This window comes from Numenius arquata, chromosome 11 (genome assembly GCF_964106895.1).
Source record: "Numenius arquata chromosome 11, bNumArq3.hap1.1, whole genome shotgun sequence".
Classification (NCBI taxonomy): Eukaryota; Metazoa; Chordata; class Aves; order Charadriiformes; family Scolopacidae; genus Numenius; species Numenius arquata.
In genome coordinates, this window is record NC_133586.1 from 37,249,939 (window position 1) to 37,265,520 (window position 15,582).

At 42.5% G+C, this 15,582-nt stretch overlaps 1 protein-coding gene across 2 annotated transcripts in view; it reads right to left on the reverse strand.

The window, feature by feature from the left end:
* SGCD (sarcoglycan delta) overlaps positions 1-15,582 on the reverse strand; it is a 129,934-nt gene that overhangs the window by 72,715 nt on the left and 41,637 nt on the right. For both annotated transcript variants that reach the window (XM_074155449.1, XM_074155450.1), the window contains exon 2: positions 1,129-1,230. In XM_074155449.1, coding sequence (XP_074011550.1) covers positions 1,129-1,230 — 102 coding nt within the window. The remainder of the gene's footprint in view (positions 1-1,128; positions 1,231-15,582) is intronic.

Here is a 15,582-nt window from a genome sequence, read left to right on the forward strand (position 1 = left end):
CAAATGTAAGGAGCAATTTGTCAGTCTATTTATCAAACCCAGTGCTGAACCTTTCCCACACATTTTACGTTACAAAGTGTAAGACATGTAAGGTTTTACGGTTCTGTTTTAGTTTAGGGATGAAAACATTTATAGATATGAACGTTTTCTTATTAACTTTTCTTCCAAAATGATTACGCTTGTTCAAATCAATTCCTAGCCATCTTACAGAGGTTACAACCTTCAATAATTAAATCGGATATTGGCTGTTGTTTTGATTATGCTACAAGTTCCAATTTCTACAAGAGCACTGAAATGCTGAGATAAAGGGATGCTAACTTTATTTAATTAGCTATCTGCCATTGTTATCAAAATGGAAGGTTGGTATCTGACTCAAATTAACACTTTGGATCAGGAAACAAGACAGATGACATCTTCAGAGAAGAATCCTAGAAACTCTCTGTAATTGTTTCAGTTATTTTAAAGCTGCTCAGGACAAACAGGATTGCATTAGAAAGAGCAAAAGTCACCAACAGTCAATGACGTGCTGCTATGAAAATGCTATTTCAATCACACTTGGGTTCTTTCTCATTTTCAGTTGTTAACATCCTTGCCACTTTTATCAAGCAGCCTATTCTAGCAGCACTGAGTTTTAACTGCACATAAATTTAAAACACAACATGAAATAGGACTGAGCACATAATATGGGTTTATTGTTCCAGCTAACAACAGATCAGGTGCTTGTGCCAAGGCATCACCTCTCTGCTCTCTGCAGAAAAGGAGTAAGTAGTTAAATGTGAGCTGGATTTCACAACTGCCTGCCTTCTCTCTACCTTGGAAACATTAGGTCTTTCAATTGAGGGTTGTTTATGATTTATCTCAAAAGGAGATAAAAAGACAATGTGAAATCTCAGAGGTCCTGGAAGCATTTTAACTACAAGCTGAGCCCATGTGTATCAACCTTGCAATGTCCCAGAGGGTACAGTATCTGGAAGAGGTACCCAAAGGACACCCACTGTCTCACTCGCCAAACTACATTTGTAGAGAGTGGCCAAAGAAATTTATCCAATAACCACACCACCCTGCCACTTTATGGTTTCTAACTGTTAGCGCTATAGAAACGTGCTTATTCCTGTCCTGACAACTTACTGGTCTTGACCGGATTTCTTTGGCGTAGAGAGGTTTCAAGAATTCTGAATCTCCTTCGAGCTTTAGACCCTTTTCCGTGATTCTCAGGTTCCCCATTCCATCCTAAAACACAGACAAAAGAAACAACCCCATTAGTTACAATTACTAAATTCACCAGGCTGCCAATAGTTGATTTTTTTTTCCATAGAGGATAACATGTAAAGCACTGGGAGGCACTAGAGAATGCAATTACTTGTGTTATCCTTTTAGCTTCGTTTCTGTGAAAAAAAAAATTCTATTCAGAACAATCTGCAATGCCCCCCAGTAAAGCATTTTCACAGATGAAAGATGTTAAGCTAGTCATGTCTACTCAAAGAGACGCAGGGATGCTCTGTGTTAACAGGAAACTATTCACTGTAATATTCACCGGCTGCCTGTATATTAATCTACCTTCTCATTCATAGCAAATCCATATAAAGACTATGTGATTAATTCTACTGAACTCCACATAGAGAATACGTGATTAATTCCACTGAACCAACAAAATAAGGTTTGGCTATGTAGAAGGATTGCAATAAAATGTGGTAGGGAACTTCATCCCTGTTATTTGGGGAAATCTCTGCAAAACATGGACTCTTTGGTGGGCTTTCTTTAGGGTTATGAGCCCTTACAGCAAAAAGATGTGGAAACCTGTTGATTAGTTTCAAGTCTCACAGTCTTTCCTGTGCTTTCGATACTGTTAAGATGCTACAGAGCTTTATTAGAATATACATTTATGCAAATATTTGCTCTGGGAGAAACAATGATACAACAGGATTATCTTTCCAACAGACTGTTCTCCTGTCTTGGGCTAACTCCTGATTTTTCTCCCCAATGATGACCAGCTCAGGATTAAAGCCCTCGCCCTGCTCCTTGCCCAGCCCAAGCACATCCCAGCAATCTGAACCCCTATATCCAAACGTTTGAGTCTCTTGAGTCATTCTCATGCCCTTCAAACAACCATTGCAAAGTCCATTGGCCAGGCATTAAGTGACTGATGTAACATGCATTGTCTGTCCTCTCCTCATTCGGACTTCAGAGCTGCAGCTATCAGTCCTCACCCTCTCCCAGCCCACCCAGGCTCCCCAGTCCCCACCGCTCCCTGCGATTCAATGGCAAAAATCTCGACAAACGGTGTGAAGTGTTGGCTGCAGGCCTCCAGCAGGTGACTGCAAATAGTCCATTTTCTTTAGAAATTGTTTAGCTATGTGTGTCCAAGATGTAATGAAACATCTGACAAACCATAATAGCAAATAAGATATATGTCAAAATTTTATATGACTTTTTCTTATGTTTTTTATGCAATAAGACAGGTATACGGATACATTGGCACAGAGCAGAATTGGACCAAACTACATTTCACCTTTAACTTGTGAAAGTCGTAACTTCTACTAAGATGAGGGATTTAAGTTCATTTAGGCTATAATTGCTTAGGAAGGGGTGTGTGTGTAAGAAACATGGTGTGGGTTGGGAATTGCACAGGTAAATGTATAATCACATCAAATGCAAGGTATTATTTCTAAGATTCAGGGTGATTGTCAAAGTCTGCAGGGATTGAGGTAAATTGGGGTGTTTTTTTTCTGAGAAAAATATGGACTGAAGAATACCTTTTAGCATCAATTTGACTGGCATCAGCAGGATTGAGACTGACACTAGCAAAAGCTATGTCTCTACACGTATAAATTAAGATTGGGAAATGACCAGGAGTTGGGCAGTCAAGAACTGCCATGACAATTCTCAAACATACCCCTTAAAGAATCTTTCCATCTTTTTATTTTCCTCATTTCTCCAGGCTAGAGAAGCTAGATGATACTATATGATGCCTCAAGGCCTCCAAGATAAGGCAGGATACAATAATCACAAAACCTACAATAGCTGGAGCTCAGCATGGGGGGAACGTTGCAATGAGGGACACACACATCAGCACTTCCAAGCAACGGGATTTATGAGGCAGTGAGAGAGATGTTGAAACCAAGGCTCACGCAGGTCACAGGATGGCAGGAGTAGTCATTTGGAGGAAATACTGATCTATAATCCATGGCATCTCACCATGCGATTTAGGGACTCATTGAGAGGGACTGGGCTGCCTCCTTCTCAATTGCTGCGGCATGACTTAAACACTGAAGTCCGTATCAAAAGAGCCACCTCAGCTCCTAATTCACAGTTGTTTCAGGGATTTTATAGGAAAGGGGTATGTACTTGGGTAGAAGCCCTAAGAAGATCAAGAGAAGACCAGAACAATCCAGGAAATCCATCTGTATTTGGAGATACGCCTTGCATGCTTTGTAATCCAGCTGCAAAAAATAAACCACATCTGTCTGCTTCCTCTTCCTCCCACCAGGTGTGCACCTCCAGCACCGCAAGAGGAATCACTGCCACTAAAGGCGAACGGCTAATCCAAACAGATTTGCCAAAAGGCATGAATTTGGAGGGATAAAAATCCAAGACATAGCACGGCTCAGCAGTGACACTGGTCACTTGCCAGATGTTCTCCCGGTGCAAGAAGTATCGTTCCCAGGGTTTTCTCTGCCAAGTGAAGATTGTTCTTGCCAGAGCATGGTGTCTGATGAACAAAGGAGTTCTGGGCGATAAAATGACCGCTGTCATCTCATTTTGAAATGAAAGCTGTAAGCAAACTTTAAATAGAGACATATGGTGAAAATGCTATTGATTCTTGAAGGGAGGGGAATGAGAGATGGGTCATAAAATGCTACTTGCTACATTCCTTGTCCTGGGTGTAAAATATTGGCATATGAATTCTGGGTTCTTGGTGGCACAGACGGGGTTCATTTATCTCAAGCAAAAGGATGAGGGAAAATGAGTGAAATATGATTATGCTCCAAAGAGCCCAGATTAAATTTTGATAGTGGTATGCTTTGCGATTTGAGTGAGCAGGAATTATTACAGCTATCTGCAGACCCTCACATGTTTTGTGCTGCTAAAAAAATGCCACAATTTGTTTCCCAAAATAGATATTTCAGTAAGGTTACAAGCCCTGAGGGCTTTCACACTGCAGGGTCTTCTCTGGTTTCACTAAGAGAAGTTGGAGGTCACAGGATCTGGTATATACCACACACAGCTGCAAGAATGACCGTCTCTGTGGATACCCAGTCCTGATCACTTCCAGGGCTCACTCCTGAGCTGAAATGGGGCAATACTTTACCTGTAACATGGACCAATGGATAAGGGGACTTGCCAAGTAACTACTGAAGCTGTGGCAAATCAGCAATTTTGATGGCTTATAACTATATTCTGTCCTGAGTAGGGATACAGATCCATCATTCCACTCTGCTCCTCTCTCCTGTGTTTCTCTTCCTTTCGCTTCTTCACTTTCTGTCTCCCAAGTGTCCCCTGCAGGATTTTTATATATGAAAAACACACATATGGAACACAGCTAGCAGGTCCTATACATCACATATAGGTATCAGGCCTGTGGGACAATATACTACAACCAAAACATCAAGAACATATGTGATTTATATCATCTAAGCAGGCGTATTCTCTTACAAAGCCACTGGGATGAAGAAAAAGACGCATTTCCCCCTGCTATTCGTCTTAGATTTGACCCTTCTCAACCTCTGATGCCCACTCATCTTTACCTCCTCCTGTGGCTGCAAAAACTAATGAAAGCTGCACCCACCAGACATTATCTCCTGACTTTTCTGGTGTTTGGGACCGGGATGCAATGCTCAGCGCTGACTCTTACCACCACTAACTCTCTGCTGCTCATGTTTGCCATGATTAAAGATGACAGCTTTTTGTACTGACAGTCCAGGTCAGCAGGTGAAAAAACAAGGAAAGGTTGTAATCTAAGTTTAAAGTTAATGACTATCCTGGCCTCTGACAGCACAACCATTATTAAACCATATTCATTTATTATTTCCCATCAGAAAAAAAAATTAAGCAGCTTGCAGAATTATATAGAGATCCCAAAATACAGATACATTAGAAAGAAATCATTGTATGAAAGAGTACCTCGCATGTTGCTTTGGATAAAGCTTCTTCATCCTCCCTAAATTATATGGCTTAATAACAAATAAATGTCATACTCTGGTACAGAGAATATATATGAAAGTTCCTATGAAATTTCATGGACTGTGACCTATAAAATGTAGCAGAAACCTGCCCAGAGCGACAAAGACCATGAGTTTTTATTAAACACTGTGTCTGTGATTGGTATATATCCTTATCTGCCACTCTATCACTTGTGAATAAGGAAAAAAAAAATCACAGTATTGATTATTTGATACACAGACATCTGTCAATCTTTGTTTCTCCCCTTTTTATTAGCAGGCTCCTCAGCATCGAGTGAATGACTTCATTGTGCAGGCACAAGCCAGCTTTGTGGGAGATTCCAAACAGGAGGCAGAGAGTCGGGAACCTTCCATTACCACCTGCTTTGAATTACTCGGATTTTTGGTAGAGCATGGTAAAAACTTTCACATCAATTTTATCATCTACACCCTCACTCTTTTTATGCAATGCCTTGTAACGGGCAGGCATAAAAATGTATGTGCTGTTGCTGACTGCTCTGTGTTGAAAGGGGATGCCAATGGTAAAATCCTGAATAAGATAAATGTCATTTTGGTGATGCTGAATGAGAAAGGATTTTCTTTTTAGCAGCCTGAGAAGCAACTCATTTTACAACCAATTACAAATGATGGTGTTAGTGTCAGGGGAAGAGCCCAGCATTGCTGCTATCTGATCACCAAGGCTACTCTCTGCCTTTGGTTAGCAATGTGGCTATACGTGTGAGTAAAACCCACCTGTTTTTTGTTTTCCTTTTTAACCGTTGTGGGTTACTTTTGTGTGGGTTTGGGGTTTTTTTTTTTTGTTTGTTTGTTTTTTTTTTTTTAATTGTATGGCTGGTAGCAGGGAGATTCAGTTCACAGAATAAGAAGAAACAGCCGTCCTAAAGAGAGACATGTAATTGCTGTGGTCAATACCTGGAAGTGGCATTAGCCACACCAATCCGGACTGCTCACACATTGGAACAGGGGCGATTTTCAGTGGTTTCTGCCATCCACGGCCAGCTCTGTTAGATCAGGCTGGGCTCACACCACAGCTTAACCTAGTCAAGAACCGAGGCGCTGATAACACGTGTTCTCTGTGGCCCAGGATGCTTTGTTCTTTACAAGCAGAAAATTCAGCCTTGCGCTTCTCTGCACTTCCTCTGTTCTCCTGGCATTTCTGAACATAGAGGCAAATTTGCTGTTTATTGAGGTCTTTCTAAGGATTTTAGAAAGATGGGGAACACAGAGAGCTCCAGCTGTTTGCTGGCCACCACCGGCACCAGTGGGTGTTTCCCCATGCTTTTTCCTGCACCTCCATCTGTTTTCAGTATTCAGGAGGAAAACTGTTGGCAAGGTTTGTCTCTGCACGGCAGGTAAGCATTTACTTTTTTTTTTTACTAGGAATAAACTGAAGTTATGTTTGGCAATGTCCTGTGGGAAAGAATTATCTTTGGAGACTGCTCATGTCAGATGGCTGAAACACCTGATTATCGTTGCTTGTATTATTGATTGCAGTGCTCTGCATCGCTTCCAGATATGTGCAAGTTATTACACAGCTCAATACATCCAAAGTTAGGGAAAAAAATAGCAAATGTAAGTGACCTGTTTTTTTCTTCCCCTAGTGGGAAGATTTCTGTGCTGTTCTTCTACCTCTGACTCGACAATAAATGTTTCCAGATTCCGCAGATTTAAGGAAGGTCTGCACAGATACGCATCGTTGACAGTTCTTCCCAGCCTCAAACTCCTACTTGCTCTAACAGGATCTGCCCTCCCTCCTCCTCCTCTTCATTTTCTTCAATTAATTTGTCATCTCAATAAAGATCCCAGTATCCGGCTGTGGATCAGCAGCAAAATTTTCCTATGGAAAGCCAGGTGAGCTTAAACACCTACCAGCAGCACCAGTTTGACAAAGTTAAAGCTGGTTACACAGCACAGTCCAGAGCAACATACGCTCCAAGGTAAGGAGACAACATGTGACAGCTTCTTCCTCTGACATAAGACCTTGTTTTGAGACCTCACCTATGGACTCAGGTCCTCACACAGGACTCAGAAAAACAAGCTAACTTAGTGTTACACAGGATATATGATCATATCCCTGTACGCACGGGTACATGTTTATGCTTTGAATTGCACTATGAGGTCTCATGTCCACAACTAGTATTCATCTCCCTCTTCTTCTGCCTGGTTATTGAGTTCAGATGTCCCCGTCAGATGTCTTACTGGTAGAGTTTTCATTTAAAGGTGATGGGCACAGTGTAGGATAGCTCTGCTGAGACATCAGTGGGTGAAGGAAGGTGACCCCAAGCGCTGTGCATCACTGTGTATATATACCCTTTCCAGGGAAGGAGGGAGACACAGATGAACGCAGCTAAAATCTTTGCAGTTAATTGGTGCACTAAAACAACATTATAAATTGCAAGACTAGCAAGCAGCTAACTTGCTGCTCCCTCCAGAAGGCTCCTTCCTGAAGCTCGTGACAGTCTGGGAGAAGACACCTCTATATAATCCCTGGTGCTGCAGTAATCAGTCACAGGGAGATGTGGAGCTGAATGAGCAAAGACCAGCTGTGGGAGTCACCCCTAGAAAATGACCTCTAGAAGCTGCTGTTAAAGCTGTATGAGCTATGCAGGCACTTTTACTTCCTTCCACAGGTGTGAAGGCATTTGTGATAGCTACAGGAAAGTCAGGTGGCTGCTAACTTTCGAAGGAATGATGTGCAAGCGGAGGAAACTGCCTGCAGACCATTATGGTTACTGTAAAACTTGGCCCAAACAAAGCCTATGCAAAACTCGGAGCCCCTCTTTTCCAGTGGGAACTCCTGGTTTCGTGAGTTCCTCTGCATGACTGCAGAAAAAGAGGCAGAAGATGAGAAGAGGGGATACAACGAGGAGAGCACAAGAACCAACAGAACATCTCATAGTTACAGCAAACGAGCTATGATGCAGAAAATCTGGACTTCATTCCCACCAGGCTCACACGCCACCATGGCATTAGGGATGCCTTCCACGTGCACGTTCTCATAGCGTCTTTCCCCTCTATCTGTTCCTTCCATGCTGACCAAGTGCTCACCAGAGCCAATGCCATTCTACTCAAAGAGCCCTATGAAGCTGTCAGTGAAGGCAAAATAAACTTATGGCTTTAGTGGAAGGTAAGGAGAAAAGTCTTAAGAAGCAGGAAGAACAGGATCAAATGAGATTTTCCAATTACTGTTTCAAGTAAGTTACAACTGACCAAAGCAACTAAATCCCATCCCTTGAAACAGTTTCAAACTAGTGTTGGAATAATTTCTAAACAAATGGTTCAGCCAGAGCTTTAAGAAAGCTCAGCTCTGGATTTATGGCATATTGCTGGAACTACTTTGGGCAGGAGGTATTTCGTTTCAAAGCAAACCGCTAGCAAGTTTACTCAAAGTATGATCATGTGTGGCACAACAAAACCAGGATTTCTATGAAATAAGCCATCCCATTCGAGAGCACATTTTTGCAGGGAAAAAGATTAGCAGACCTTTTGGGGAAACGATTATGAATCCCAACATTGTTACTACAACACAACCATCATATGCAGAATTCCTCTCTAGGGTAATAATTTCCCTTTCCATTGGTACAGCAGGGAAGAGATCAAAATTTGCCTTTCACGCCTCCCAACTCCCTGTTATGGAGCACTTTGGCACTGATGCGTTATAAAATAAGCCATGTTCTCTTGAGCGTTTTTCTGCTTTTTTGCTCCAACACAAATAGTAAGGTTTTACATCTTATCATCAATGTATATTCCAAATGTGTCCTCTGAATTCTCCATCTTTTTTACTCTAGCTCATTACCATAATTATGCTAACTAGAAGGGAAAAGTCCCATCTTGCAGAAATTTGTGCGCAGTCAGTAGTGGAAAAAAAGATTCTTACACTCATAGGAACAAGTACTCTTATAATGCAGGAATTTAATAATAAAATCAGCACATAAATACATTGTACAGTTCAAGGGGTTTCAGAAACAGGTTTTATAAATTATGGTCCTAAATTATGACAGTCTGTCAATCACAGAATGAAGGAAAGAATAAACTTTTTTTTTTTTTAACCTACAAAGATCTTGGACACAAGGTCCTCTGTGGCATCGCTCCTCCAAGTCACGTGAAGGCTGAATCGAACTCACTTATTTTTATATTGTTGGAAGAAGTTTCCAGGGAGAAGGAGGATTTTTTTCTTTTTTTTTTAATCTTTCTCTATCTTAGTGGATCCCCCCTTTTCTGTTCTATACTTAACACTCTGAAGTAAGATTTTTCTGACTAATGCCGTATTTAGCAGTTCCCCCTGACCAGCAGTGAAGCTGGCAGATTAAGGCCTGACAGTGTGAAAAGGAAAGTACCAGGTCTCACGTGGCGCTTCTGAAGGTGAGCGCTTGAAAATGGGGCCAATTATTGGGTCATTTTTGTCTGATGTCAACATGCCAAAACAACTCAGGGGCACCAATTAGAGCATAATACCAGGTCTGTTCAAAGAAATAAGGCTGACGCAAACATGCTTCGGTTTCAAACCCCTGTTCAAGATCTGCGCCAACACTCAAGATACCAGAAATACAAGCACAGATGGAGAGAGACCCAGCAGGGCTGTGGCCACTCGCCTAAGTCCCGTCTATAAGCCACATTTGACGATCCCATCTCAACAGACTGATTTACAGACTATAGGGAAACTCAGAGGAGGTGCCTGTTGCACTGACCTTCTCAAAAACCACCGCACCTGCATTATATACTTGCTGCTATGGCAACATCAGCCTCCAAAGGTAGGATAATCACGATGCAAACCCGTATTTTCAGTTGCTTCATTTACTCTCCTCTACTATTATCCCCTCTATTTCCAAAAGCCAGGAGAAAACAGGGTGGATAGGGAGGAATATTTTCAATGCACCTCAGTTAATCATTTCTGAGCCCAGATTCAGCTAGTATTAGGCACTTAACTGATGAGTCTGCATTTGGACAATAATCACCCCATTCTACCTCTGCAGCCAGGGGAGAGAAAACGGCAACGGAGTCCACCCAGCACCCAGACCACTCCTTGGAAGTGCTTCTTCCCAGCTGGTGTCGAGCTCCTCCAAGGCGACTTAAGTATCTTTTCTGGATGCCTACAGATAACTGGGATAAGCCTAGAACTCAGCAGCATGCAACTTGATTGAAACAGAAAATAAACTGGTTGCCAGGCAAAACAATAAACAGGTATCATGAAATAAAATATACTTCAAAAATGTGATTGAAACTATACTGATGTAGAGTCACTTCAGGGATTATTTTAATGATTTCTTTTTTTTTTTTTTTTTTTTTTTAATCAAGACTCATACTTTCAATAAGAGACAGGAGATTGGGCACATTCAATTTATTTGCACAGGTAGGTAAAAAGAAATTTGTTTTAAAATCAAATTCTCTGTGTCAAGAGGAATCCATAGTCCCCTTGTTAAGAAGCTGCCCTCGTGGCTAAGGAAACACCATAGAATTTTTATAGCTGTATTTGTCACAAAAATATACAGTTTAGCTCTTCCGCTATCAGAATATACTGAAAAATAATTTAAACTGTCTTCCAGACTTATCTACAGTGTGTATATGACGTTGTTAGCAAGGGTGGCTCTGGGGACAGCAAAGAAATGAGAGAACCGAAAGCGCCGCTCCCAAAGAGGCTGAAATGAGTATATTGCTTCTATTGCTTTTTGAACAACTGCCAGCGAATAATTATTCACAGAGGAAAATATATGGGTATGTTTAGGGTCCCTCGCCACCACAAATGGCGGGCAAAGAATGAGATCGGATCCGTGGAGTGCATCCCCTGATTTCAAATAGCTCCACCGATTTACACCCACCTGGTGTCTGGCCCTTGAAAGAGGATGGGGGAAAGGGAGGGCTTTCGCAAAACCCGGGTGGCTGCTGGGCTGCGGTGGCAGTCGTTCAGGCAGGGTGCCACAGCAGCAGGTCACGGCACGGGGAGGGAACCCCGGCACGCACCCACCGTGCCGTGTTGTGGGGGGAGGGATGAGCAGCCAAAAGCAGCCAAGCCCCCCCGGTTTGCCCCAACGCTCCGGGATGGGCTGCGACTTCCCAGGAGCCGCTATGGGGAACCAGAGGATAAGCAGCAGTTCCATTACTTGTCATCATTTACTCCTCCCCAAACTCCCAGCCCCACAGTATTTAACACCAGAACTAACGTGCATCCATCTAACACACCTTACACACGTGCTCTCACATCTGCGCATGGCACACGCCACACTGCGCGCACGTTCACACACGTGAACACCCTCTTCGGGGAAACTGAGGCACAAAGTCAGGCATCCACCCCCAGTCACACGAGAAAGCAGCGTTAAAGGAAGAGCTCCCAAGGTTTCTCGCCAGCACCTTGTTATGGCACAGCACTGCAGCTAAGAAACTATACATATCCTGCTCCTAAGGAACAACAGGTTAATTTTAGCAACTTTCAAATGCCAACAATTCAGACTACAGATACTCACTCTTCTCCCCGTGGTTTGCATTCCTCTGCCTCCTTGCCAGAAAACGCATTATGCTTAATGCCCCCTGTCTTCTTCACAACTTTTTAGTGCACGTTCAAAAGCGTTTACTAGACTAAAAATAATGTTCATTACTCAGCAAGGGAACTAGGAGCTTGCTAGTCATCAACCCAAGTCCAGAAGCATCCTGCAAGACGGCGCTTCCTGGTATAATTTCCAAAATTATCACCATGGTAGCTTCTACTTCTTGAGCTGCAAAATAACTGGAAAACATTGAGGTAATTTTCCTACTGTTTACTTTTTGAGGAAAATAAAGGCAAAATGGCATTTTTTTCACATCCAGATCTCATGCGTGGGGTATTCTTAATTTCAAATTATTTACTGAGTGGGTGCTCACTGAGTCATAGGGGACTTTTACCAGATGCCAAGAGATTCTCTTGGAAGTCAGGAGTACAATGTTATGTGCGTGAAAACCAGGCGGTTATGTGAAATAGCCAAGAATCACATGCAAAAATATAGAACTGGCATCGGCAAACTACAACAGAGCAAGACACAGCACCTTTTTTTAAATACTTTTTTAAACAGAGAGTCTTAAAGTCACAGGGAAGCGATTGCTCCTACCGTGCTTTGGCCTATAGAGAACATAGCTCGGTGTGTCACTTCATTACAGAAATAAGCCTCATTTGGGGGTGTTAGCATTTCTTCCTTCTTCTGCTCCTTTTTAAAACATGACATCAGCAGGAACAAATTAAGTGACTCACAATCTACAGACTTATTTGTTTATTTATTTATCTGCTGTATGTCATCTCACCTCAGCTTTTTTAATTTTTTTTCACTGGCACCAAGATCATCTAAATAATGAAAGCTTTCAAAATAAATACTAAGTGTCTCAGATCTGGACTTCCTTTATCATGAAACACCTTTGAACGTTCTGCCAGGCCACATGCATTTTGGAGGTGAGCTGCTCCTGGGCACAGTTTTGCGGCAACACCAGCACGTGTAAGAAGCGATGCCCACTCCCTTCAGCCTGGCAGAAGGAGCAAGGGCAAGAGGAACATGTGATGCCGACAAGTTAAACACATTATAGAAACACAGAATCATAGAATGGTTTGGGTTGGAAAGGACCTTAAAGATGATCTAGTCCAACCCCAACCTCCCGCTAGCCCAGGTTGCTCAAAGCCCCATCCAGCCTGGCCTCGAACACCTCCAGGGATGGGGCATCCACAACTTCCCTGGGCAACCTGTTCCAGTGTCTCACCACCCTCAGAGCAAAGAATTTCTCCTTAAGATCTAATCTAAATCTCCCCTCTTCCAGTTTAAACCCCCTCTTCCTACCACTACACTCCCTGATAAAAAGTCCCTCTCCATCTCTCCTCTAGCCCCCTTTAGGTACTGGAAGGGGCTCTAAGGTCTCTCCAGAGCCTTCTCTTCTCCAGGCTGAACTCCAACTCTCTCAGCCTGTCTTCATAGCAGAGGTGCTCCAGCCCTCTGATCATCTTTGTGGCCTCCTCTGGATTCACTCCAACAGGTCCATGTCCTTCTTATGCTGGGGGCCCCAGAGCTGGGTGTAGCACTGCAGAATGTGGCAGAATCACCTCCCTCGCCCTGCTGGCCACGCTGCTTTTGATGCAGCCCCAAGATGCTGTTGGCTTTCTGGGCTGCGAGAGCACGTTGCTGGCTCGTGTTGAGCTTCTTATCAACCAACACCCTCAAGTCCTTCTCCTCAGGGCTGCTTTCAATCCAATATATTTTCCAGTGGGCGCCTGCAAGCTTTGGCAGAAGCCCCTGGTTATGCTCCCTAGGAACTTTTCGAAGAAAATAAACAAAGGAGTCGCAGGAGGAGGATGCAGCCCTCGCCGGGAGCAGCTGCCTTGTCCCATGGGGCTGCCCTGACCGGCGCTCGGCACGCTTGCATGCAGATCGAAGCACGTGGGGAGATGGTGGACAAGGATCAGGCTACGTTAAAATAATGTTAAAATACTGAACTCAGTGAAATGTTCTCGATCAGCGAGCGCTGCTGGTTGGAGGTGCAGGGGTATGCTCCTCCACGCAGCCCTTCGTAGCCAGAGTCGGGCTCTCATCGGCGACTCAGCTCTCCATCACGGTCCAGACAGGGCTCTGAGGGCAACCGAGACTTCTCTTACAGCTTTTTGGCCATTTTGGTGGCCTGTGCTTGTTACTGCCTGGATAAGACTTTTCTTTCCGAAAGAAGAACCAGCGGGGGATAACGATACATAATCACTAACCACTGCACTTGGTTAGGGACCAAAAATGCTCCAGAAGGAATTTTTATCCCTTAAAAGAACACAAAGCATAGAGCAAAAAAACCACCAAGGCTAACATTTGTATTTCCCTTTGGCTGAGCATCCAGAGCCTGTCTGCAGACTGCCTGAAGCCACGAGATTTCTCTCCCTCCCTGTGCTGAGGCTGCACGTCGGCAGCTTTGCCTGGGACACGGCTGGGACGAGGGGGTAGGAGCTCTGCATCGCTGTTACCTCCTCCCCTTCCCACCCACCTAAATCCAAACCAAGATTCCTCTCTCTTGTTTTGGCTTTCACCACTGACCTACTTGACAACTTTAGTGAATTTAATCTCAAAACGCTCAGGGATACAGGGCAAAAAAATATTTTTCCCAGGCTACAGATAACGAATGTGGTTTCAGTGAGCTTAAATGGCTCAACGGGACATTTTGGTGACCGGAGGAAATTTAGAACCTTATGATAAATTTGGGATATTAATGTAAAAATAAAGTCACACTGCTAGAAGCAACATCTTATTGACAAAACTGCTAGAAAGTTGCAAAGGTAATAAAGAAGGAATTGAGATGGATTACTGGTGAAATGCTTTTGAATGTGTTATTCAATGCCAGCTGTCGGATACCTTGTGAAGTCCTTATATACCTGGGTAAAATACTGCTCCTATAAATATCTTTCTCAAATGGGACTATTAATGAGAGTAAGTACGCTAAGTGTGGCCAGTGATCTTGTTATCGAGAGAGATTAATAGAAGTGTTATAGTTTATTATTCTAATTGGCTATTTCAAGTCTGTCTTTGTTGACACTATAAGAAAAGTATAGTTTATAGCTATGGCTACCATAGCACGGCTATTTTCTCACTCAAGGTTTATAAAAAAAATCAAATGTTTTTCTTTCAGTCATTAGTGGGGCATGAAAGAATTTAGCAGTCTTGGCAATCAGTGCAATATACTGCATATTTCTAGGAAGTCCTCGAAAAATATCTAAAATTCCTAACATGCAGAATAGAACCAGCTCACAAGAAGACACTCCTTTGGGATGTTTGCTGCTTAATCAAACAATTTCTAAATTACGGAATGTCTGACAAAAATGTCTTACTTTAATTAGTGTTCCAAGCTTTCATAGGCTGTCGGAGACGTTCCTTAGAAAACCTTGTTTATTCCTCAAATGCTTTAAGATTACATCATAATGTTTATTTCCAACATTTGTTACCAAACGCAAGCAGCAAATGCTGCAGATCAAAACGTTGCAAGACTTTTGAAAAAGTCCTAGAATTTGTTAAAATACAAGACATTGCTTAAGTCCAGGATATTTCTATTAAATGAAAAACTATTTAAATATTTCCTAGTGGTCAACAATATCCTTTCCAAAATAAAAAAGAAAAAACCCGCAGCTCTGAAGAAGTGGCAGTGGAAGTGTTTGTAACTTTAAAGACTTTATTTAAGACTAAGCTTGAAAAGATCTGTTTGGGTGCTGAAAATCCTTTCTATGTAACTTAAGGATAGTTTGAGTTATTTTGGGCTGAATTTTAATTTCTGTGAAATGATGAAAGAACTACAGGAGTATCTCAAAAGACAGACTCAACTGAAAGCAAACAAACATTAAAACGCTAATTATATAGACTCAGGGAGTATTTCCGCTCCTCAAAAAAATAAACAGAAAGAAAATTGGGATTCAGCTGCAAACTCATTA